General features: G+C 44.0%; 1 protein-coding gene across 1 annotated transcript in view; it reads left to right on the forward strand.

The window, feature by feature from the left end:
• The window catches only part of NCAPD3 (non-SMC condensin II complex subunit D3), a 54,345-nt gene that overhangs the window by 2,231 nt on the left and 27,228 nt on the right, over positions 1–24,886 (forward strand). Inside the window, exons 2-14 of the mRNA XM_088658269.1 lie at positions 9,436–9,590; positions 10,670–10,832; positions 12,042–12,217; positions 12,937–13,119; positions 15,628–15,689; positions 15,941–16,028; positions 17,243–17,376; positions 18,265–18,337; positions 18,916–19,041; positions 19,195–19,447; positions 20,525–20,584; positions 21,482–21,565; positions 24,363–24,436. Coding sequence (XP_088514395.1) covers positions 9,436–9,590; positions 10,670–10,832; positions 12,042–12,217; positions 12,937–13,119; positions 15,628–15,689; positions 15,941–16,028; positions 17,243–17,376; positions 18,265–18,337; positions 18,916–19,041; positions 19,195–19,447; positions 20,525–20,584; positions 21,482–21,565; positions 24,363–24,436 — 1,631 coding nt within the window. The remainder of the gene's footprint in view (positions 1–9,435; positions 9,591–10,669; positions 10,833–12,041; positions 12,218–12,936; positions 13,120–15,627; positions 15,690–15,940; positions 16,029–17,242; positions 17,377–18,264; positions 18,338–18,915; positions 19,042–19,194; positions 19,448–20,524; positions 20,585–21,481; positions 21,566–24,362; positions 24,437–24,886) is intronic.

Consider the following 24,886-nt stretch of genomic DNA (forward strand, 5'->3'; position numbering starts at 1 on the left):
AGTCATACACGCTTCCAGCTCAGCTCGCTCTGGGCAATAAATCACAAAGTTCCTTCTCCTCTGGCTGCGCAACGAAAGACTTGTGGAGCCTCTCGGAAGTAGCTCTGAATGAAACTCGCGAAGAACAGCTCCTTAATACTAAACTAAAAAGCTTTATTTACAGCGAAAATAAACAGCGCCGGGAGAGACAGCAGACATTGTTTCTCTTTCCAGCAAAACTGAAACTGATTTACAACACACAGAGTATTCCCCTATGTAAGGAAACATGATCCCTCCCCAGTGATCAGGTGGCACACACAGCACAGTTTAACCCCTTAGTGGTTACTTGCTAATGCTCACACCCTTTACCTTACCTTTACATGTAATTCTAGTTCAGTTGCCATTTCTTTCAGGCCCTCTGAACACTGCTTGCAAATCCAGCAGTAAATGGAACTGTTGTCATTCTAAGTCAGGCATCCCCAAACTTCGGCCCTCCAGATGTTTTGGACTACAATTCCCATCTTCCCCGACCACTGGTCCTGTTAGCTAGGGATCATGGGAGTTGTAGGCCAAAACATCTGGAGGGCCACAGTTTGGGGATGCCTGTTCTAAGTGATCATTAGAAGAGCTATTATTTTGTTTGTTTCCTCCTTTTCTCTCCCCCATCCCTTTTTCCTTTTGTGTCATCTCTTTTTGATCATAAGTCTGTGGGCAGGGACTGTCTTGTTTTGATTGCATGTAAGCCACTGAGAATAGAGTTGCCTGAAGACAAAGAAAAAATCCTCTAAATTTGTTTTTAAAAAATAGTCTTGTGTGATTACTGCTAAGTATAAAATGGAAATTCCAAATAAAGCAAGAAAACAAGTATGTTCTAATCTAGACGATAATTGTTTGCCTCTACAGTGTAGCTTTCATTAAATCTCAAAGGGGGGAAAGTTTAAAGCTCCCTAGGCAATCTGTTTCATAACAGAAGCTTGGAATTGTCTGTGCTCTGTTAACAGCAAGAGGTATGTGAACTCTAGAACTCTACCTCTGCTCTGATTAGGGAATTTGTGGTGTGATTTGACCTGTTTCAATTGTAGTGGAGTGCTGATGAATCATTGTGTTTCTCTGCAGATGTCTTGACAACCACCCAATAAGCATAAGGACCCCATTTCTGTTTATGTGAATCAAAATCCCCTTATCTTGTCAGGGACTTTTGGATCCTCTGTAGGGTCACAGTTCTCACTGTGAAACAATAATCAGTGCAATTAGGTGACGCTAATATGGCAAATAGCTCTCAAAGGAGCAATCCTTGCTCTATTGAAGCCATCACTGAATGAAATGCAAGTTGAGCTACATTCTGAAATTACAAACTAAAGTATTTTAACACTTGGGGTGGAAGTATCACATAGGATGCCAAGTTATGCACTCTTAAATCCAGGTGGCTTCAACAGGCCCTAAAATATTGAAGGGAAACTGAACCAAACCTGGCCATTGACTCCTATCCTTGTAATAACGATGTTGAATGAATTGAAATCTTTAAAAGCACGAGGATTATTGTGCCCCAGCACTGGCAATTTTTTTAATGAAACATGTGTTGTAAAAATTTAAGCTGGTTCCTATGAACCCAGAGAAATGGATCTTGACCCAGGGAGAGCTCAAGGATCCAGGCAAGCAGACGAATTTAAGCGTCTCCTGCCCACCAAATAACAGAGACCAAACCAGGACGTACGAAGCAAGGCACTTTTATTTTTGCTGTTGCAACAGGGTCCTTCCTCTCACACAGGAGAACAAGGAAGGAACCCCAAACAAAGATGTCTTGCCCTTAAAAAGAAATTTGAAATTGGTTTCAGCCCACCCCCCAGAAGCATCATCCATATGTCACAGAAGGGGTGTAGCCCAAGACCCCCCTCCCTAGATTCATCATAGGTACATCATGAAAGGGGAGGTCTGGTGGCAGTAATCTGAGCAGTCTGGACCCTGCCCCCTGCCCCCCAAAACCTAATCAACAAAATTGAGAGATATTTACATTTCCCTGTTTCCCAGCCAAGTTAATCACACCCTTTTGTCTGGCAGTCAGGTATCAGGATGCCAGGGATTATCACTTTAATTCCTGAGACAATGAGAAGGTTCCCCCCACCCCACTTCTTCCTTGCAGAGGAACACCTGGTCAGAGAGAGTCAAAATGGTGTCAGTCAGGCCTGTTTTCCTGTGCTGCTTCAGACATGTTTCTGTACATTCATGTACATGTTTTATGAACAATTATTATATATATATAGATATGACCTCAAAATTCTTATAACAATTCCCCATTTGGGGCTATAATTTTTCTTAAAAATTGTTGCCCCACAAAAGAATAACCAGATGTGTTGTTTTAGTACTTTGGGAGAAGCATTTCTCAAAAATGGTCTATGTATTACACTTAACAGGATGGTCCACCAATATTGACTGGAAAGTGCAGTTTGCTTGTTTACCCTTTTGTGTGTTCTCAGGTGTCAAAAGCTAGCTCTCCTCTGGTTGCACACCTCCAACGTGGCACAACAGCAACAATCCCTGGTGAATCCCCTTAGGGCTTTCATATTGACCATGTCGCCTGGCACTCACCATAGCTGCCACAGGTTTGGACATGTCATGAGAGAGATGCCTTTGCCTTGGGCTTTCTATGGACCTTTATTATAGGCTCTGGCCTTGCACTGTAGGGAGTTGCCCAGTTGCTCTTAAAGGAAGAAAGCTACTTGCACCTTGGATACACTTGCCCAATTAGAACTGAAGCCAAATTAAAATTTATACAGCCCCATAAAACATGTCCAAATTAGTCAAATTTAACTCTAAAAGGGATCATTCCTGTTAAATCAAGACATAAATACCTTCATTTATCTGGTGTTTCATGGATCTTGGGGCTTATTCTTGGTAAAATGATTTAAAACAATCTAAAATTGTGTAAGAAGGCTGGCACACTGCAGAGTGCCAGGTGGGACAAGAAAACGTGGTCATAAGTTGATCTAATCTAAATACTGAACTATGCAATATCCTGATCCTTTAAAAGGCATACAATGCATGGCAATAATACAAAAAAAAAACATTGGGACACTATACATTTTTTTTTTTAAAAAAAAAACCCAACAATTAAACACAAAATTGGTTCACCTCCCCCTCCTTGTGGAAATAACATACTGTCAGACATAGTTCAATGTTTCTGTCGAATATCACGCAACATAAGACCTAATAATTATATATCAGTTGTATGTCTTGAGGCCATCATGATCTTGAGACAATTCCGGCTGCTTTTAAATCCTAGGGCACAGAGTCTTGAGGTCAAGGAGAGAGAATGTCCTTGCAATTCACTTTCCCCCTTTGTCCCAAAGTCATTTGACACATTTCAGTATTCCTATATAACACATAATGCACAAAACCTTCAAATTATTAATTATACGCCATTTGTATATCTTGAGGCAATCAGGTGAACTTGAGATAATTCTTGCTGCTTTTGCATGTATCTCCAACAAGGGGGTTTTCTTGTCTGCCTTCGAGTCACTGGGAGGAAGTTAACAGTACTTCTATGCCAGCACTTCTAAACCTTGCTGAAACGTTATAGCTTTCTAGGTCCTCCTTCTTAGGTTGTGATCAAAGAGATAAAATGTCAATTTGGTTTCCTGTAAAACATCCTTTTGAAAATAGGCCTGCAGGGGGTTGGGGTCTGAAGATATAATTAGTTAAAAAATAATAATAATAAATAGTATAATAATGATAAAGTCAAGAAAGGGGAGAATATTCTAGAAATTTCTTCTTGGGAAGCTGCAAAGAATATAAGATCATAGTTAAGCATTTTATTCATCTAAATATTATTATTATCATTCATATTTAATTACTGCTGTTATTGTCTGCTCAGTCAGTTTAATTTACTTCACCTAGTTTGGCTGTGGAGGAAACAAAGGACAAAAATTTTGTTAATTAGGACACAATCGATAAGTTATTAACATTTTCCTTATGTGGTTCTGAATTCTCTTTGAGGTTCATGTATCTTGTTTGAAAGGGATTATTATTATTATTATTTACAGGAAAGAATGACTTAGATGCTACATTTGTATGTACAGAAAGAAAAAGTAGAAATACCAAAAAAAAAAAAGATACAAAAATAAAACAAAATAAAATTTAGATTACCACTCACACAACAATTTTTACCTGGTTATTGTTAGAATAATTTCATAGACATAATGGAAAAACTGATATAATAAATGGAAGCAGATTATTTATAAGCTAAAGAGAAGCGCCAAAGAGAAATGAAATTACTGTTTGTATCTCCTCACTCCTCACTTTTTTTTTTTTTTTTTTTTTGCTGTGGAAGAAAAGAATTGGCAAAACACTCAATCATTGCTACATTAGAAAAGGGAGGGTTATATTAACATAGGGTAATGCTTCGGGGTGAAATGCAAATGAGAGATAAGTATCCATCCTGAGTACCTGCTAGGAAAGAAATGGAGCCTTTTGTTTGCATAGTCTGTCAACTGGTAGACAGCAATTTTCTATGAATTTCCAAGTGTGGAGGGGGCTTGTTTAGGTGGCGTGTCCCCCCCCCCATTGGGAGATAATTTTGCATTAAGGTTCTGAAAGAATTTCTCCACACCCTGAATCTCAGTATTCTGCTGGAAAGGGAAAATTATTTCATGTGAAAATCAGTCAGGAAATGTTCCTAAAATGTACAGAGTTTTGCATGTTGAACTGGAATTGGCAGCTTCTAAACAGTTGATGGTTCTCAATGGTTCTTTATCTATTTATTTTTACATAAGGAAATTTAAATTTAAGTTTCATGTGCAAAGCATAACCTTGAACCTCTTAATTAATTTATAAACTACTCAAGAGACAGACTTATAGTAGTACTCTGCTATTTATACCTGTGGAAAGAATCTGGCATGTTAAGATTTTGAAACTTGGCAACCATTTAACTTTGATGGACCAGTAACATACATGAGGTTGTTTTCCCTCAGTGGTTCAAAGCTTTACATTAAGAAATTTGAATAATATTTCATGAGCAGATTATAACCTTTTCGCCCCTTAGTTAAAACCTCATTTTTCTCCTCTATTTTCCTCTTCAAGCTGACATAGCCTCTGTGCATGTACAGAGTTCATGATTCGGCAGTCTATTGTACCATTTTTTAAAGTGCTGCACCTCTTGACAAAATTACCATCTGAATAAAGGAAGGGAAGGGGAAAGAGTAGATTTTAAAATAGGGTTAGATTTTACACAGAAACTCACTTTTCAGTGCTTACAAACACATTTTCTCTCCCTCCTTTTTGCAAGTTTGGAAAGGGTTGGAAGGGATCTTGAGTAATCTAGTCCACCCCTTCTGAAATATGGGGATCTCAACACTATCACTGCCCTTAGGATACACATACATTTGAGTACAGACGCCTGACTGGGAAGGAAACACAGGCTATGCCCTATCACGGAAGCACATGTGTGTACTAAGGGAAAAATAAGGAAGGGGAAGATTAAAAGTACCAACGTTATATAGAAGCCTTTAGCAAACCTTAAGATTGGATAAACAGTTTAAGAGGGAATTTACTTCCTTACTAAAACCATTCTGTCCATTTGAATCAAGGTTAAAGTGACTCAGATAGACATTTGCTGGCTATGGATCCTCTACTTTTAATAACATTTCCCTAGAAGGAACACCATATTCCATAGTCACATGGTGAAACATTACATACAGAGCACATGGCTCCCTTGTGACACAGACCTTAAATATTGTGAGTTCACAAACAAACATTTTCAAGGTTACAATCTCCCTTCCCGCTCCCCCTTTCTGTACAGAAAGGGGTATGTATGCACATACACCCCTCTTTTACTCTCTAGAGAAAGATTGGGAAATGTTCAAGACTTTCATATGTGCTTAAACTTTAACCCTTAATAGAGAAAGTGATAAAAACTTATATAATCACTCCACAAAAACAACAATTACACTCTTGTTCCAACTCTGAAAACCAATAATCTTTCCTTGCCAGAAAGCAGAGCTGGGCTGAATTTCAACCCATCACCACATCAGACACATTGCCTTTCACATAGCTCTAAAATGGGGGTTAGAAGGGACCCTGAGGTCATTTAGTCTAACCCTCTAAGATACAGGATTCACAAGATTTGAATGAAAATACCAACTTTATACAGAACCCTTTAGCAGATGAGTTTTTTTCCTTAAGAGACTGATATCAGGAGCCCGACAATAACCCTTCTGTCCAACACAATCAAAGTTAAAACTAGACTCAGATAGACAATTCCTGGCTATGGAAGCTCTACTTTTGACAAACAAACCACCTTTATAGGAATAGCTGTTCAATTTTCCTTTAGTCAATATTCCTCTAGTCACTTGGAGAAAGACTCCCCTTTGTAGCCTCTCTCAATAACAACATTTGCACACCTCATGAAGTGAACATTTTCAAGTTTCAAAATATTTTCAAAGCATTGAGCAAGCATTTTCAAACTTACTACTCTTATTTTCCTTCATCCTGCCCCCTCTTTTTACTTTTGGAGAGGAAAAAATGGCCTTCTACAGCCTCTTTAAAACAAACCTTTACACACTACCTCCACTCTTTTAAATATTTGCCATTGTTTTTGGGTTGATCAAGCCCTTACATAAGATTATTTAAGCAAGCTTGCCTTATTATTATATTATTTTAAACTATGCATGCTTTAAAAAAGGCAGTCTGTGGGTGTCATGGCCAAATTTTACACAAACCCCTAATTTCCTAAACCTGGATTATATCTCTCATTTACTTTAAGGGGAACAATGAACTATAGCAGACACAAGGATCAGACGCACATACACTTCACAGACAACACAGACAACATGTAACATGCAAACATATATAATTTTATACCATAACATACTTTGTAGGATTCCTCACAAAACTTTTCTCATTCAGAGTTCACCAGGGTTAATTTTAAAGCGGAGATTCACTGTATGTTAAAGGAACCTCCTGGTAGCCATTTCCCCTCATCTGGGTGGTCCATAGTAAATCGGACCCAATGTTTTTTTCTTACAAAGTTTTTGCAATTGGTTCCCTTCAAGCTTGTCCGCCCCGGGGATTTCGTGCCAATTTAAGAGAACGAATTGGAGTGGACTTTCATCCTCAAAGTCCTTACCGGAGCCAAGCCTCAGTTGTGCTTTGCCTCGGTTGGGAGTCTGGGAAAGGAATTCCTTAGAGTGGGTTGCACCCATTTTACTTAAGCCTTTTTATACTGCAGTTCGGGTCCCCGACCCTGTTCCTGGACACTCTTAACTTCCCGAGTCTATGACTCACCCCCACGTCCTAGTGGTGTTCCTGCCTGCCGTTCGCGTGCACTAACTACTAGGCGGCCTGGTGCAGCTAAAACCCTATTGGAACCCTCCCACTGGTCATCAATTGCCTGAGGGTTCCACAGCAACTTCCCTGCCTCTTACACACTAGACTCATATCCTACTGAACGCTTGCCTACGCAATGTCAGGTCGGAACTGAGGAATACAGAGATACAGAGTAGTAGGAAAGGAACGGGCGCACTTGCAATCTCTGGTCATGGGTCATACCTAACAAAGGTCGCCATGGCAGGGGGGCGTCTTCACCCGAAGATTAAGAGCAGAGGAATAGGAAACAGAGCTGGGATAGCCAGATTCCCAGATTGGTAGAAAAGCGACAGTTTGCTCAGACTTCTGCTCAGTTTGGCAGAAGGGAGCTGGGACAGTCTTTCTGAGCTCTGCGTTTAACGTAAAGACTGTTGCCCTGGACCTCAGTTCTACCTTGTAACTGTGCCTGGCAGCCTTGCTGCAACTAAGGTCCAAAGAGGAGAGTAGAAAAGGATAGTCCAAGTGGAGAAATAGATTTTTAGTTGCTGTGGTTCTTAGCTCACCCAAGGTGTCCCCTTTTAATACTCACGACCGATCCTTTCAGTCGAATCCCGTTGTCTCCAGCTTCCAACTGGTTCCTGAAAAAAAAACAGCCTTGTCCCTTTAAACGTTGCTTCGTCCTGGGGGTCCCGCTTGGACTCTCAATTACTACCAAGTGCCTCGGGTCCTGAGGTTGGTTTACCCCCCTGCAAAAGAGGCAAGGGCGCGCTGGGCTCCCCTTCCTCAGTGAACCCGGAGCTCAAGGCAAAACTGGGTCCCCGAAGTGGTCGCCAAATTGTTGTAAAAATTTAAGCTGGTTCCTATGAACCCAGAGAAATGGATCTTGACCCAGGGAGAGCTCAAGGATCCAGGCAAGCAGACGAATTTAAGCGTCTCCTGCCCACCAAATAACAGAGACCAAACCAGGACGTACGAAGCAAGGCACTTTTATTTTTGCTGTTGCAACAGGGTCCTTCCTCTCACACAGGAGAACAAGGAAGGAACCCCAAACAAAGATGTCTTGCCCTTAAAAAGAAATTTGAAATTGGTTTCAGCCCACCCCCCAGAAGCATCATCCATATGTCACAGAAGGGGTGTAGCCCAAGACCCCCCTCCCTAGATTCATCATAGGTACATCATGAAAGGGGAGGTCTGGTGGCAGTAATCTGAGCAGTCTGGACCCTGCCCCCTGCCCCCCAAAACCTAATCAACAAAATTGAGAGATATTTACATTTCCCTGTTTCCCAGCCAAGTTAATCACACCCTTTTGTCTGGCAGTCAGGTATCAGGATGCCAGGGATTATCACTTTAATTCCTGAGACAATGAGAAGGTTCCCCCCACCCCACTTCTTCCTTGCAGAGGAACACCTGGTCAGAGAGAGTCAAAATGGTGTCAGTCAGGCCTGTTTTCCTGTGCTGCTTCAGACATGTTTCTGTACATTCATGTACATGTTTTATGAACAATTATTATATATATATAGATATGACCTCAAAATTCTTATAACACATGTTTTGATGTTTGCCCTGGAACTGCAGAAACTGATGTGCCATAATTAGTTTTAATAAAAGGTTCTAATTTATGCTTCAACCACCTGTTCACCACCTCAGATAAAAAGATAAGGACATAGTAATGCCTGATGTTTTATTCCTGAACCTCCCAGCAAGTCAGTTGTATGGGGTTTTTTCCCTCCTCAGAAGGGAAATTATTTTTAAAACTTATTTCGTGATGCCTTGCATTGTGGCTATAAAAGATGCATCACGTGTATTAATACAATATAGGGTATTATTTTCTATTTCATTCTCTTGTCTTTTGTCTCCATTTTAAAATTAAAGTGTCTTTTAAAAAATCTAAATCTTCAGGAGGTTGTGATATTTTATGCCTGTGTTCCGCTGTGTTCCGCTGTGTTAGAGTTTGCATGCTGTTTTGGGCTATCTGCCTTGCTTAGTATTACACTGTTCAAACTGTCAGGGCTTCCCCCAAAGCTTCCTTGGACTTTAGTGACGTAATGTGATTCCATTTTATTATGTTGTAAGGTGGTTACTGCATTTTGTATTTGAGGGAAAGTTTCTGGTTTGAAAACATCTTTATACATTTTAATAAACCTTTTTCCTCCCCAGCCTGGGTTGACACAACCTGGGAACTAGATTTCACAGAGACTGAGCCTTTGGATTCTGAACTAGAGGCTGTGATAACGGACAATGGTTTGGATGCCTTTTCCCAACTCTACACAGCTCTCTACCCCTTCGCTACAGATGACCATGAAACCACAGAAGTAAGTAAGAAGCATGTTTGTGATGTTAGCAAAGATTGGCTTGTTTTGTTCTAATTCACTGGTGAAGACTACAACACCCAACTTCCCCAGTCAGCATGACCGATTGTCAGGAATGATGGGAACCGTAGTCCAAAGTGTTTGGTGGGCACCAGGTTGGGGATAGATTGCAAAATTTTGGCAGTTAGAGCTCTGGCAGGAGAGATAACAGTTCTTGCCTCCCTGAAGCCTATTGCTTTACCATGTACAGCCTGATCCTTATTCAGAGTTGAGCTACACCTAAGCCCTTTAGAACCAGCAGAGTTAAACCAGCACTCCTAATTACTGTACATAGAATTGCAACTTTCAAGCATTCCTAATTGCATAGAATCCCAGCCTTCCATGTGATCGTCATCTGTAACATGCCCTATGTAATCCCCGTGATTATAGCCATTCCATTAGGTGTGGGAGAGAGATTTTGCAGGAGTTCCATCAGCCCCAACTAGATTGCCAATGGTGTGGGGGGGCATGATGGGAGTTGTAGTCCAGCAACTTTTGGAGGGCTGCGGGCTCCTCACCTTGGTATAGGCCTAGGTGGTGATGATTTCAAGCCAGTGTTTTTTAACCAATTTCTGGGGAACTCTGGAAATCTTAGGAAGGTTAATGGGTTTCCTTGATAAGAAGACCAATGACTGTGGGGTTATCTGAGATGGAGCCTGCTAACCACTATGGTTGCTCTCTGGGAATGTGCAAAGACAAAGACAAGTATTGGGAGTTTTCTAGGACATACTGTCAAGCGTCATGACACGATGGTGAGGTCTGACGGGCCTAGCCGGCGAGCTCATCATGCACTGTCATGTCCCAGAATCTTCTGCGGCTTGCAGGAGTTCCTCAGTAGGCCAGGAGATGTGGAAAACATTCCTTGAAGGTCAAAAGCATGGCGACCCTTGCTCTGAACCAATTGCGCAGCTGGGAAAATTGAACCAGTAATGCTTTCTCCCTTGAAACTCAGAGCATGCAGTGGGCTCCCATGTGGCTATTTGATGTCATGATATGGCAGGTGTTGTGTTTCTTCTTGTCAGATTTTTTCCCTTTTGTTTCAGAGTGCCTGGACCCTGTTTGCGGAGAACAATATCTGCCACAATGCCTTTGTCGCCGTTTTGTATCACTTTGTCCAAGAGGCCCAGAGTAAAAAGGCCAATGTTCATCAGCGGTTGTATGCTCTTCATGCTGCTGGATTATACTTCTTATTGGTTGAAATTCCAGGTAAGCAGGAGAGATGCTTGGATAACACTTTTACCTGTCCTTTGCACGGTCACCCTGTATATTTGTAATTGGATATAAGCTTGATGGGTATCAATGAGGCTATGCTAAATCAGGCCAGTAAATAAGCAATCTCCTGGCGATCAGAGTTTCCACCCTTAATGGACCAAAAACAATTGAGCTGGGTGTACATGGGGCAAGCAGAATCAAAATAAAATTGTTGGTTAGTAATAGCTGTGAAGTTACTTGCAAGGCTGTCATAAGCTGTCAAAAATTGTTAGAATGCCAGTGGAGGACAGGCTCTGTGTTTATTGGTTTAGCTGCAATGCTGGGAGTGACCCATGAAGGAGATCACTGCTGTCTTGAAGGAAGTGATGTTGTCAGATGGCCAAGGCACCAATGATGGAAGCACTTGGAATGTAGGGAGGAGGCCGGCCAGTGAAGCCGGGAATGAAGGTGCAAAGGTTGCTTATAACCAAAGTCCAATGAGTTTGCGGCCAAATGAAGATTTGAAATGGATGGTTCCCATTGAGGGTTTTAATCTGGGCCTGCCCCACTGTTAGACAGTGTGAGGGGGTCTGTCTTAGAGCTTTGGGGATCCTGCTAAAAGACAACAACTCATCCATTTTGTTTTCATTATTATCGTTTATTACAGGCATAGGCAAACTCGGCCCTCCAGATGTTTTAGGACTACATTCCCCATCATCCCTGACCACTGGTCCTGTTAGCTAGGGATGATGGGAGTTGTAGTCCCAAAACATCTGGAGGGCCGAGTTTGCCTATGCCTGGTTTATTAACTTTATATCCCACCCTTCCTTCCAATGGAGCCTAGGGTAGCAAGAACGCAAGCGATAAAACACCTAGAAGCAATTCCAATGCAGATACAGACCTGGAAAAATCTCTACGGTACTTAAAAGGCTTCTTGAAAGAGGAATGTATTCAGTGACTACTGAAAAGACAGCAGAGATGGTGCCTATCTAATATTTAGTGGGGCGGTGGGGATTAATATACTTTCATTCATAGGGTAGGATCGTATTTGGATTTTCTGCTCCTGATAAGTTAGCCAACATGCTGTGTTAGAGCAGCAAAATGCTCCTTCCCCCTTTTTGCCTTGCTTAGTTCTATGCTGCTTATGGTGATGGTAGATGTGCCAGTATAGAGATGCTGTTTCCTTAAAGTGCAGGCTTTTGTCCACCTTTCCTTTTTGGACAGGTAGCATAGTCAACCGGGTGTTCCATCCAGTGATGTTTGAAAAATGCCTCCAGACTCTGTCTAAATGCTGGCCCCATGACTCAGACCTGTCCAGGAAAAGGAAAAAAGACAATCTTAAAAGCTGTAAGGGTGATCGGAAGAGGAGGGAAAAGCCAATGAGAAAGGAAAACGCAATGGTAAGAAGAAAATTACCCATGCATTGCCAAAATTTTATTTTAAAAAACCTTCCCACCTCCAAGGAGAAGTGATTCATCTAGCCAGAGGTAGCCATTCTGTATTGTTGAAGGTAACTCCAAGCTCCAGAGACAAGTCTGGAAGTCAGAAGTGTGTCTTTCTACACAAACAGGCACCCTTACTGACTCAACTTCTGTAATAAAATGGTCCCCATCCATCACTTAAGGCTTCACCATTATAGCAAACATAAATGCATGCAAAAACTCAGATAAAAGTAATGCTCAAATGTGCAACCCCTCATTTTCTACAACTTTTGGAAGCCAATTTCCTTCTGATTTGAATGGCGAGCAGACTCTTTATGTTGCTTTAAAATTTGGTAGCTTGCTAGAGCAGGCATAGCCAACTGGTATAAAATGTATTGATGCCAGTTGTCTAAAGGTGCAAACCTTTTCAGCTAAGCATGTCTTCTATGGAAGGAATCTTATGGTTCCCTAGATGATTTACTCCCAAACATGCTACAGTTCTTTGGGTGGCTTACAGGTACATTTGTCTCCTTCACCTCTTGGGTTTCTGTTTTTTTTCCTCTGCTTAGTGGTCAGTTCTTTTGGTGTGTGTTCAAATTTGATGGGGGCCAGTTCAGATTTACTGGGAGTGGACTTGCAGGCTGCCAGTGGAGCATCCTTGCTCTTTCAAATCCTTGACCCATTTCCTGCCATTCTAGATAGATGAGAACTTTGAAGAAGTAGAAGAAGAAGAAGAAGACGAGGAAGAAGAGATTTACTTCTCCGCACATCAGCTGCTTCAAATCCGGGAGGCCCTCTTCCTTCTCCTGAAGAACCTCCTGAGGCTTCTCTCTAAGTTTTCCCTGAAAGAGAGGTCACAGTGTGTGCAGACTTGTATTCAGGTGACTGGAACTGTTGGGATCTAAACAACATTGTGTAGAATCTGCCTTCTCTACCCTAGTGCCCAGCAGATGTTTTGGACTACAACTCCCAAAACATATGGCGAACACCAAGTTTGGTTAGCCAGATATAGATCCATCTGCTGCAAGGTGTTAGTTGCTAGCCTGGCTGGCTTTTCAAAAGGATTAATCAGATTTGTAGAGGATAAATCTATTGATTTAATACATTCTTATACCATATTTTCTGCCAAGAAGGCCCCCAGTTTCAGAGGCTCAACAAATGGCTACCAAGGCTCAAGGTGGTGTACATTGTTCTCCCCTCTCCATCTTATCATCAAAACAACCCTGTGAGGTAGTTTAACCTGAGCAACTGGCTTGCCCAAGGTCACCCAGTGAGCTTTATATCTAGTGGGGATTCGAACCCTGGTTTTCCAGGTTATAGTCCAGCACTCTAACCACTACCGTGTTTCCCCCTTTTTAATACGTAGCCATAAAGTAAGCCATGGCAGCATTTTTAAGGAGTTGCTATATCTAAGACACCCCCCGAAAATAAGACATACCTCTCATACCGTGTACAGCGAGACCGCTGAGCGCCCCAGCCAGCCAGCGGAACCCAGCCAGCCAGCAGGGCCTGGAACCAGCTGCTGCAGCGGCAAGTCACCTGCCGGAACAGGCGGCTGCAGAGTGGAGCGCTCCGCAGCGCCGAGCACTCAGAGCGCACAGCAGTGCCGAGCAGAGCGCCCAGCCACCCGCCTGGCCTCTTCCTGGCCCGGCCAAGGAGGCCTGCCGCCCCGCCGCCAGAACAGGCGGCTGCAGAGTGGAGCGCTCCGCAGCGGCGAGCGCTCAGAGCTCACAGCAGTGCCGGGCGGAGCGCCCAGCCAGCGGCCTGGCCTCTTCCTGGCCCGGCCAAGGAGGCCTGCCGCTCCGCCGCCGTAACAGGCAGCTGCAGAGTGGAGCGTTCCACAGCGCTGAGCGCTCGGAACGTCCAGTAGCACCAGGCGGAGTGCCGAGCCAGAGCGGCGAGGCAGAGTGCATGGCCCAAGGCAGAGCGGCGGCGGGAGCCCCGCTGGCCCTGCCAGGGTGACGGGCGGCGGTGGGAGCCCTGCTGGCCCCTTCCGCGTCGCTGGAACGTTGTGGGCCGCATGGCCCAAGGCAGAGCGGCGGCGGGAGCCCCGCTGGCCCTGCTAGGGTGACGGGCGGCGGCGGGAGCCCTGCTGGCCCCTTCCGCGCCGCCGGAACGTTGTGGGCCGCATGGCCCAAGGCAGAGCGGCGGTGGGAGGCCCGCGGGTCCTTCCGCGGCGCCAGGGCACGAACGGCTGCGGAAGCGCTGCTGGCCCCTTCCGCCCCGCCGGAGCGGCGTGGGCTGCATGGCCCGCCGCCGGAATTTTGTAGGCAGGAAGCGGGAGGCAGGCAGGCGGGCTGGGCGATGGGCCCGTGGCTGCGCTCGGCGGGGCCAGTAGTGAGCTCAACGCTGGCCTGCACCGGCCTGCGCCAGGGGCTCTGGCTCAGTCCGTTGCCGGCGCACGCCGCCTCGTCGTGGCCAGGATCTGGGTCATGGTTGGGTGAGTTCCCTCCCCTCCCATAGCGGCACCCGGGACAAGGCTGCCTCTGAGCATGCACAGAGAGACACCCCCTTCACATCCCCCCGCCAGTCCAGTGCCGGGGAAAAGGGGTCTTGGAAAGCCGGGGTGGGTTTATAGCTGGGGATGGGGTGGTCTCTAAGCATGCACAAAGTGCCTCCCTCACCGCTACCTTTGCTCTTTTTTCCGTGTCTCTTTTTAAAAGAAGTTGCTCCCCAGGGTGGGTCCATAATAAAAATCGTAATAAAAAATTAAGACATCCCCTGAAAATAAGACACCTTGTGTTTTTTTGAGAAAAAAAAGTTATAAGACGGTGTCTTAAAAAAGGGGAAACACGGTACTGTACACCACACTGGATTTTCAACTACACCCCTCTTGGCAATAATGTCTATATGAAACCCCTGTCTTCAGAGCCTCTATCCCTCTAAAAAGCAGGTGCCAGGGACAAATCAAGAGGAGGATACTGGCTTTCAAACCATGCTTTCGGAACTTCCCAGAGGCATCTTCTGGTCAGTTTTTCAGGGTGTCCTCTCAAATACTTATACTTACAATGTAAGTGATGCATGGGGTTCTGAGCAATCGCCTGGCCTTGCAAGATCCTCTGTTAGAATGATTTGTGATTATTTGCTCACTATGCTCGGGATCCCGCAGCTGGTGCACTTTTAAATTATGGGACACATGTAGCATGCAAAAGCATTGGAATGCCAGGATATTCTTTGTGGGCCTCATGTTCCACGTTTTATGTCTGTGCCTGTTAGGTCTGTATTCCCTTGCCCTCCAACAGTCGGCCGTTGCCCATTTCTTGTATGAACTCCAGCCTCCTATTGGCTCCAGTGGATTGAATAGGCTTACCCTTTGGTCAGAAGGCAGCTTAGGCAAGACTATTCTCCCTAGCACTTCATTTAACTCTTAGCTTTTACTTCTCTTGTAGATCTTTGTTATGCTGATGAGTTTCGAGCCCTGCGTGCATGGATTTGAACCTTCAGAGAGGATGTGAGTTATTGCTGTTCAGTCTTAATATCATACTTTAAAGAATGTGAGGGGATCTTTTAAATATTAAACTCTCCCCACCCCAGCCACAGTTAAGCCACATGTTAGTTCCTATTTGTTAACAAGAACTGGGGAATTGTAATTACAAGTGTTTGGTTTAGGACTTCTTAGCCTGCATAAGAATGGATCCAGCCTGCATAAATGGATCCAGCAGTGAGTTTTAAATGTTTTTTTTTTGTTTGTTTGTTGTACAGGACTATCAGCCAAGCCAAGTATGTCCCAGAACTTGCCTGTTTTGGCTTACAGCTGTTGTGCTCTCCACTTCACAGTGTAGAAGATAAGGTAAAAATGACTTGCATGCATGTTGATGTGTCTCCTCTCTGTCTATAATTCTTAGCATGTGCAAAGGCTCCCATTAGTCAAAGCCCACATTAGTCAAAGCCCACATCTTTATTAGGCTAACCAAAATATTTCAAAATGATGTGCAAGCTTTTTCAGAAGTCTTCACCAAGCTAGAATGGCAAACCACTTTGAGCATCAGATATTGGCGGGTCTTTTTAAAGGGACTTGTAAATAACCTGTAGACAGAACTATGCAACATCTAGCAAGGATTCATAGAGGTTTGGTTCCCACAATCCCCCACTGTCCTGTTCTGGATGCTTCCCTCCCCTTCAGAGGCTCAGTGCTTTCTCTACAGTGTTGTGGCAACCAGGGGTCCACATTTGGCCATTTTTCTTTGTTGAAACCAACTGATCTGAGTCAGTGAGCCTTGCTTCACTTCTGGAGAGAGACATTAATTTCTTCTCATTTATAAAGACAAACCAATGGGACCTGCAGCAGAATGTGTGCCCTCTTTGGTTTGGCTGCTAGAGGGAGCTTTAACACTGCTGCATAAAACTGACGTGTGCCGTTTTACCACAAAGTAGGGCAGAGCGAGTTTTGTGGAGGCATTTTCACACCATTTTGTACTGAGCTAAGACAAATTTTCTGCAGACTCTTCCTATACATTTGCTTCCTCGAAAGGCTTTAACCCCCTTGTGTTTTTCTTTAATGCACAACAAATTCTTTCTATATATCTATATTAATTATTATTTACTTGAGAGTGCTACTTTCTCAACTAAGGCACAGTGCATTAAAAGGGAGCTCACGTAAATAAATGTGATGCACACTTCTCATTCATTCTGCCAGGTAAGAAGAGTAGGTGTGGTGTGGAAGCTTCAATTTGCCATACAGGGCATGCTAAAAATAGATTATGTAGTCTGTCTTCTATTGCAATCAGCAGCAACCCTTCGATCAAAGGTAGACTTTCCATTTTTCCACTCCTGTGTGCATAGCAGTGTGTTGGGGAATAATTATTTTAGCAATCCAATTTTAACTGGACCTATGCTAAAAGCTTATTGAAGTTCCCTCACCAGAGTGTGTGAGAGAGAAACTGGCTCTAGTTTCTTCAAATAAAGATGCACATGCTGTAAAAGGGGAGTAGTGGAAACTGATGACATAACCCTTCCTGGCACCCACCGACTCACCTGCGTGCCTGTCTCTTGTTGCTTTTCTAGGTTCTTCGCCTTGTGTTCCACCGTCTGCTCGCTGTCATCCTCATGTGGCCAGGGAGAGGTGCCTCCAGCAGCTCATCAGCCACTATTCCATCTCAGGCTGTTGGCGCAAGGAACCTAGCCATCGGATTCATCAGGTGAAGCTCAAAGTGGCTGTCACTTGGGGTTTGTGCTTGTGCATCTAAGCAGGACAGCATTAAACCATCCTTAACAGTCAACTCTTTGTGGGTGACTTTAGCATTCTGTCGTTCAGGTTCGTGGTCTGAATGCTTGAGATAGCCCTACCAAGTGAACAGATTTATCCATATGCAGCCTTTACACACTTATTAACTCTCCAGAGCTGTGAGGACTGGAAATGTAAAAATAGGAGTTGCTGTTGTTTCACATATTATGATCTGGGAACAGCATGTTGCTGCATTACTAAAGCTAAGCAGGTTTATGGATCTAGTTGGCAATCTGGATGGGAGACTACTGGGTGTCTTGTATAATGGGGGGGTCTTTTTAAGTAGAATATAAATATGTAAAATAATGTTACATGGAACTTGTTGCAATCACTGAACTGATCTCTTGCCTGGAAGAAATTCCTACTTGCCACAACTGACCAGACAGGTGGCCTTTTACAAGCCTGCTACGAGGGGGCAGATACAAGTATAGGTATCTGCTCCTCCATGACACTCAATATCTTTTGCCCTACCGACTTCATAGTGAGAGAACCTTGTATTTGCTGCCCTTACTTTTGGAGGAAGGGCAGGATAGAAATACCATAAGTATACAAACAAGGGCACTTGTTAGTTTCATAGGGTTTCCTTCTCTTAAGGCAGATAAAGTGCCAAAGCTCAAGGTCAGGAGTTCATGTCCCACAATCTCCATGGGATGGGAAGATCTGGGTAGCCCATCAGAGTAGACAGTATTGAGCTAGATGGATCAGTGGTGTATCTTGGCCAGTATTGAGCTAGATGGATCAGTGGTGTATCTTGGCCAGAGCTTCTTGCCATGTCGTGTCTGACTCTTCCATTTTTGTGCAGCTCTCTGATCGAGGAACTGAAAGAAGTTGCCTTCCCTGTGCTGCGAATCTTACTGCAGCATATTTGTGTCAAGGTAGGTTATAATCTTTACTCTCCTGTCCAGTAGCATAGCATGTCTCACTTCTGAAAAAAAGCAGCTATCCTTTTCTTAAAGACAGCTGTGTAGCGGCAGCTGGTGACCAAGTTGCTTTCATGGACTGGCCTCCTGAGAACTTTATTTGGACTGGATTCAGTCCAAGGTCTGCCTGTTTCCTCTCCCCAACTTTAGAATTAACATCTTGTTGGTGCTGTTTTTAGCAACATATAGAGGACCATGTGGCTTTTTGTAACACTGGAGCTGAACGGTTTTAAAACCAAACCAGCCAGGAATCAGATCTTGAAGTAATCTATTAAGGACATTTACAGTAACTGAATTTCATAACTTGTTTCAGCAGGCCTTTATGATGCAACACAACTCTATGCTGTCATTCAATACATCACATTGCATTCCTTGGGATTCCCCCGGCTTCTGTATCTGGCAGCCTAAGGCCAGTCCCTTGCTTGAATTGGTTGTTGCCAACCTCTCTACCCTGCTCCAGAAGTTGCAGCAATAATGACAGATCACCTGACTTCACTTAGCCTTGACAATTTCTTTTATTCCATTTGTTCCAGGTTCCTGATAAGTCTGAATACCGAACATATGCAGCATTGGCTGTGGCGCAACTGCTGTACAAATTCCCTTGTGCAAAGCACGCTGACTTCATAGCTTGGCTGCATAGATTTTCACTCAATAACAAGGTGAGGGCAGTGGTGGTTTGAACACTGGCCCTTTAGGGAGCCAGCAACATCCCTGACATGCTGCGAGCGATAAGCTGAACACCCAGCTAGCCTGTGACTAGTGGTGCCCTGCTTTCTAGGCTACATGGCATCTTGGGATTCTTCTTCCAACAGATCTCCTACAGAGTATTTGCCCTTGATGTGGCCTTGGCCCTGTTGGACCTTCCAGAGCGGGAGCAGGACATCACCTTGTCTGAGGAGCAGCAGGCATTTCTGAAACACAAATTCCTGGTGCAGAACATGGTCCTTGGGCGGTGCTTGGACAAAGCCCCAACTGTCCGCAGCAAAGCACTTTCAAGCTTTGCTCAGTGTCTCGAAGCAAAATCCACACTAAACGGAGAGAACATCCAGGAGCTGTTGCAGGGCAGTAAGTATGGTGGGGAAAGTGAGCAGGCTTCATGATGTTTTGGACAGAATGGGGGACGTTAGACAAAGATTCAAAGATTCAAGATTCAAATCCCTGCTTTGTCCTTAAGTGCAGTGATGACCTGGGAGCAGTCAGTATCTTTAAACCTATTCTACCTCACAGGTTTGTTGAGAGGATTGAAAAGTGTGATTACCCCATGTGCACAGCTCTGAGTTCATTGGAAGAAGGGCTACCAACTAAGAGATGCTTCCGTGCAGCAAGAGAGAACTGGCACACTGGCTTTCCTTTCTTGGACTACTGCAATGCGCTCTACGTGGGGCTACCTTTGAAGGTGACTCGGAAACTACAACTAATCCAGAATGCGGCAGCTAGACTGGTGACTGGGAGCGGCCGCCGAGACCACATAACACCGGTCTTGAAAGATCTACATTGGCTCCCAGTACGTTTCCGAGCACAGTTCAAAGTGTTGGTGCTGACCTTTAAAGCCCTAAACGGCCTCAGTCCAGTATACCTGAAGGAGCGTCTCCACCTCCATCATTCTGCCCGGACACTGAGGTCCAGCACCGAGGGCCTTCTGCCGGTTCCCTCGTTGCGAGAAGCCAAGTTGCAGGGAACTAGGCAGAGGTGGAACCCTGTGGAACGCCCTCCCAACAGATGTCAAAGAGGAAAACAACTACCAGACTTTTAGAAGACATCTGAAGGCAGCCCTGTTCAGGGAGGCTTTTAATGTTTAATAGATTACTGTGTTCTATTTTTCTGTTGGAAGCCACCCAGAGTGGCTGGGGAAACCCAGCCTGATGGGTCGGGTATAAATAATAATAATAATTTATTATTATTATTATTATTATTATTATTATTATTATTATTATTATTATATTGTGTTGACTTGCTTCAGTTGATAGTAGAGCTAAGGTCCACCAGAGCTGGGCATAATCTAGCCCAGAGGCTGCTAGTTGTCAACCCCCCCTCTGCTTCATGTGAGCTATCCTCAGACAAAGAGTCTCTGTGTGTGTGTATAAGTAAAGCCTTCTTTGGCTGCCAAATTGCATTTAATCTTCCTTTTACTTGCCCCCACAGCTGTTAGTTCTACAGCACAGGACTCAAACATGCCTGCAAAGACATTCCTAACCAACACAGGTGAGCCAAGCCACCAGATTCTGGTAACCCTTCCCATTCTCTATTGAATCTTAATACCAACAAGCAGCTTGCTTGATCAACTGGTTTGTTTATAGCCAGTGTTCAACTGTTTTGAATTTATTGATGTCTTGTTGCACCCACTCTGTTCTCACATTGTCTTTGGTGATTTTGTATTTTACTTTTAATGCTATTAGCAGCCTATTGGGTAGAAAAGCAGGACACAAATTTAAACAAACAAAGAAACCTAACTCTTAATTATGGGAATGTGCCTTGGCTATAATCCTAAAGCTATAATCTCACCAATTAGTCACCTTTGGAGTTGACATCCCAGACAAGTGGGTGAGATGTTTAGTAAGAAGACCCTTCTTTTTGTCCTTAATCACTTGCCCACCAGCTGTCTAAGACATAATAAGAGTCCTGCTAGATCAGACCTGAGGCCCAGCTAGTCCTGTTCTCCCAGTTGCTAATCAGATACCCATGGGGGACCCTACAAGTAGGGCACGAGCACGACAGCACCTGCTCCCACGCTGCCAATAACTGGAATCCAGGGGTATATTGACACTGATACTGGATGAATGTACCATGGAGTTATTTGGAAAAAAGTAGTATAACAGGCCAATGAATGATAATCCACATCTTTATTATTTTCTCCTTCAAGCTGTCTTCCTTGTAATGCTGGGTCATTATGACATCACAGCATCAGAGTGACATCACAAATCTTCTCCAGCCCCTATATAATAGCCTACATGAGCCTTTTTTTGATGTCACAACACAGCTAGCTTCATTGCACCTAAACTCTTTCCTGCTGGTCTGATCTCTGGGCAACTCTTTGGTTATGGTAAATGGACACACTTCTGTGTAGTTTCTGTTCAGTAACCGTTGTTGTTGTTGTTAAAGGTTCCTCCAGCCATTGTCTGAAGACTTTCCCAACATTCAAAACTTTAGAGGTGACCGAAGAGCGCAACACTACTGAGCATGATGGTATGCTGGATCCATTCTTGGGTTTTCCTTTTTAAAATTCACTCGCTTTTTCCTGCTTGATCATCTTGAATATATACATGGGTTTTTTTTAATTAAGAAAATAGTTACAGTATCTGTACAGAATATTGTTGGCTTTATTTATAGAAGAAGATTTCACGAATTATATCATAGTTACACGTGGGGCAGATCTATGTAGGAATTGTGTGTGACCCACATGGCAATTGTGTGTGTGAATGAAGATCCTTGGGACTTGTAGTCCTATGAAAAAGGTGGGAATTGTAGACCCTTTATTAAAACCATGCGCCCATGCGTGTTGGTTGATGGAACACTTATGGTGCAATCCTGCACCTGCTCTTATTTTGGAGAAAGCCCCATTGAACTCAGTGGTACGTAGTTCTGTGTAGGCTGTGTAGGATTGTGCTGATTAGCAGCTGAGCAAGGAAGAGATGAGAGAGAATCCTGACTGTCTGCTTGATTTTTGACTTAATGTGTGTGGTATGCGAGTTGTTGTAATGTTTGGTTATCTCTGAGAGGAGAGAGAGCTGGATCCGCATAGTGCCTCTTTTATCTCTCTCTGTGCACATTATCTTGGGCACTTCTGAGTTGAAAAGGTGGCTTGACAGTATGTGTGTGAGGATAGCTAGCTAGTGCATGCCTGTATGAACCGGGAGGGTTCAGGACTCTCCCCTTGGCCACAGATTTATTGAATGGACTCGGGCAGGTCAGTGTCTCTGTCTTGACCCTATTCGCTCCCTGCTCCTCTTTTTACTATGGCAGTGATGACATTGGCCTACTTTTATGGCACAGTGGAGCATCCAGAAGATAGAACTCAGTTCTTGGCCAATAGGAAGCCAAGGTGGTAGTGGTGGGGGAACATTGAAGTCCCCCCCCCCAAAAAAAGAAGAAGAAGCTTGTAAAGGGCAGTTGAAGGAGACTCTCAGAAGAGAAGACTGAAGGAAGATAGCTGGGAGAGAGGAGACAGGCCCACCTGTACAGAATGGTTCATGTGCTAGTCTGATGTGCATAGCAGTATAGCAAAGAATATAAGAGACACCCCGCTGGGTCGGAATAAAGGCCCATCTTAATCTACTATCTTGTTTTTCCAAAGACTGCACAGAAATCCTCCAGGAACCCCCATTCACACAGACGGAAGGCAATAGCCGTTTTCCCACTGTTATTCCCTGAGTGCAACAGCATTCCACCCACTTGTGGGTCCCAGCAACTGGTGTAAATGCCTTTGACCCATATTTTCTACCTTTGTGAAGTGGTCCACTTACATGGACCACTTACAAACGCCATCTCCAACTTCTCGAAAGATTCCATCAACGGTGTTTCCGCCGAAAAATCTTACACATCACTTGGGAAGACAGGCGAACAAATGCCAGTGTACTGGAAGAAGCAAAGATCACCAGTGTTGACGCAATGATTCTTCAACATCAGCTTCGCTGGAGTGGTCATGTTGTGCGGATGCCTGATGATCATCTTCCAAAGCAACTACTCTATTCTGAACTTAAAAATGGAAAGTGTAATGCTGTGGTCAACAAAAGAGGTTTAAAGACTGTCTCAAGGCAAATTTTAAAAAATGTAGTATAAACACTGACAAATGGGAAACACTGGCCTGCGAGTGCTCCAGTTGGAGAACAGCCTTTGCCAAAGGTGTCATGGACTTTGAAGACACTTGAACTCAGGACGCAAGGGAGAAATGTGCTAAAAGGAAGGCACGCTTGGCAAATCCACACCGTGATCAACTCCTGCCCGGAAACCAATGTCCCCACTATGGAAGGATGTGTGAATCCAGAATTGGCCTCCACAGTCGCTTATGGACTCATTGTTAAAACCGTGTTTATGGAAGACAATCTTACTCAGCTAAGAGTGATTGCCAAAGAAGAAGACATCCCCAGCAGGCAGCAGAGCCGAGAAGTCCAACCAGATTCAGCTGATGACTTTGGTTAGTGTTGGAATCATAGAATTGTAGAGTTGGAAGGGATCCAAAGGGTCATATAGGCCAACCCCTTGCAATGTAGAATCGATGGTTTGCAAGTTAGGCAGGCCAGAGATGCCCTTTCTTTGGGGCTAGCAGGTCAGCCAGTCTTCCCTCAGCAGACTGTCTTCCCGCAGAATTGGCCTCCACAGTCACTTACAGACTCATTGTTAAAACCATGTTCATGGAAGACAGTCTTACTCGGCTACGAGTGATCGCCGAAGAAGAAGAAGAAAGAATAAGACCTTTGTGAAGCAGCTTCTGGGGAAAGCCCCACTACTTGATCCAGGAAGCAGTTGCACACAGAGCCCTGCAGTTGGTTGTTGTTGCTTTTGGGGGGGGGAGGGGAGTAAACTACTGGTTTTTGTTTTAACCAGTTTTCTTACATATCTCGCCCTGTAGGGTGGCACTATCATGAGCGAGCCTTTTGCTCATTTTCTGACCAAGCCTAAAACAGGTGGGGACCCACCCTGAGAAACAGGAGCAATGTTTCTGTGCGGTGTCAATTCGACCCCCTTCCAATTCTCATTAGATAACACCTTTGCAGCTGTTGTGGGATTACTGAGAGAATGTATGTGAAGCCTTCTTGAGTACTGGAAGCGCTCTATAAGAATGCTAAATCCATGCAGTGTTCTGCTGAGCATATGATATTTCCAAACCTCTTCTCCATACAGTATTTGTTATTATGTGCTGTGTTTATTATTCACTTACAGTTTCAAAGCGACTTACAATTTATAAAGCATACTGTGTATGCAATTTAAAAAACATTAAAAAGTTAAGAGCTTCATTCTCTTCTCTCCCACCCCATTCCAACAGGAAAAGAGATCATGGTCATGCTGAGGCTAAGAGCTGAGGATGAGAATACAAGCGTTAGGAAATCTGCCCTCCAGGTATGTTCCTGTCTTCTTTTTGTGCTCCCAGTACCAACAGATATTGCTGTATTCTTTAAAAGTAGCCGGTCTTGCAATGAATCATAAAGGAACACATGGAAAATTGCACAGTACCCAGAAGCTACGTTCTCGGTATAAAGGCTCCCTCTAATAGCAAGCTCAGTCAGCGAGTGCCAAAAGGATTTTAACCAAAATGAGGCCGCTAAAAAACAAGTGGAGAGGTACTAGGGTGCTTGTGGTTTTTGCAGAAACACTAAATTTTAAAAAGTTTTAAATTACGCTTCCCCATTCAAAGAGGAAATCTCCCTCCTTTAAGAGAACAACAACAACAACAACAACATAGACCAGGGAGGGCACAGAATGCAGATTTAGCAGCCACAGAATCCAGATTGTTATAGATGGGAAACACTCAGGGGTAGGGAATGGAGTATCGTGGATGAAAGCATAGCT

This window comes from Zootoca vivipara, chromosome 14, assembly GCF_965207765.1.
Source record: "Zootoca vivipara chromosome 14, rZooViv2.hap1.1, whole genome shotgun sequence".
NCBI classification, from domain to species: Eukaryota; Metazoa; Chordata; class Lepidosauria; order Squamata; family Lacertidae; genus Zootoca; species Zootoca vivipara.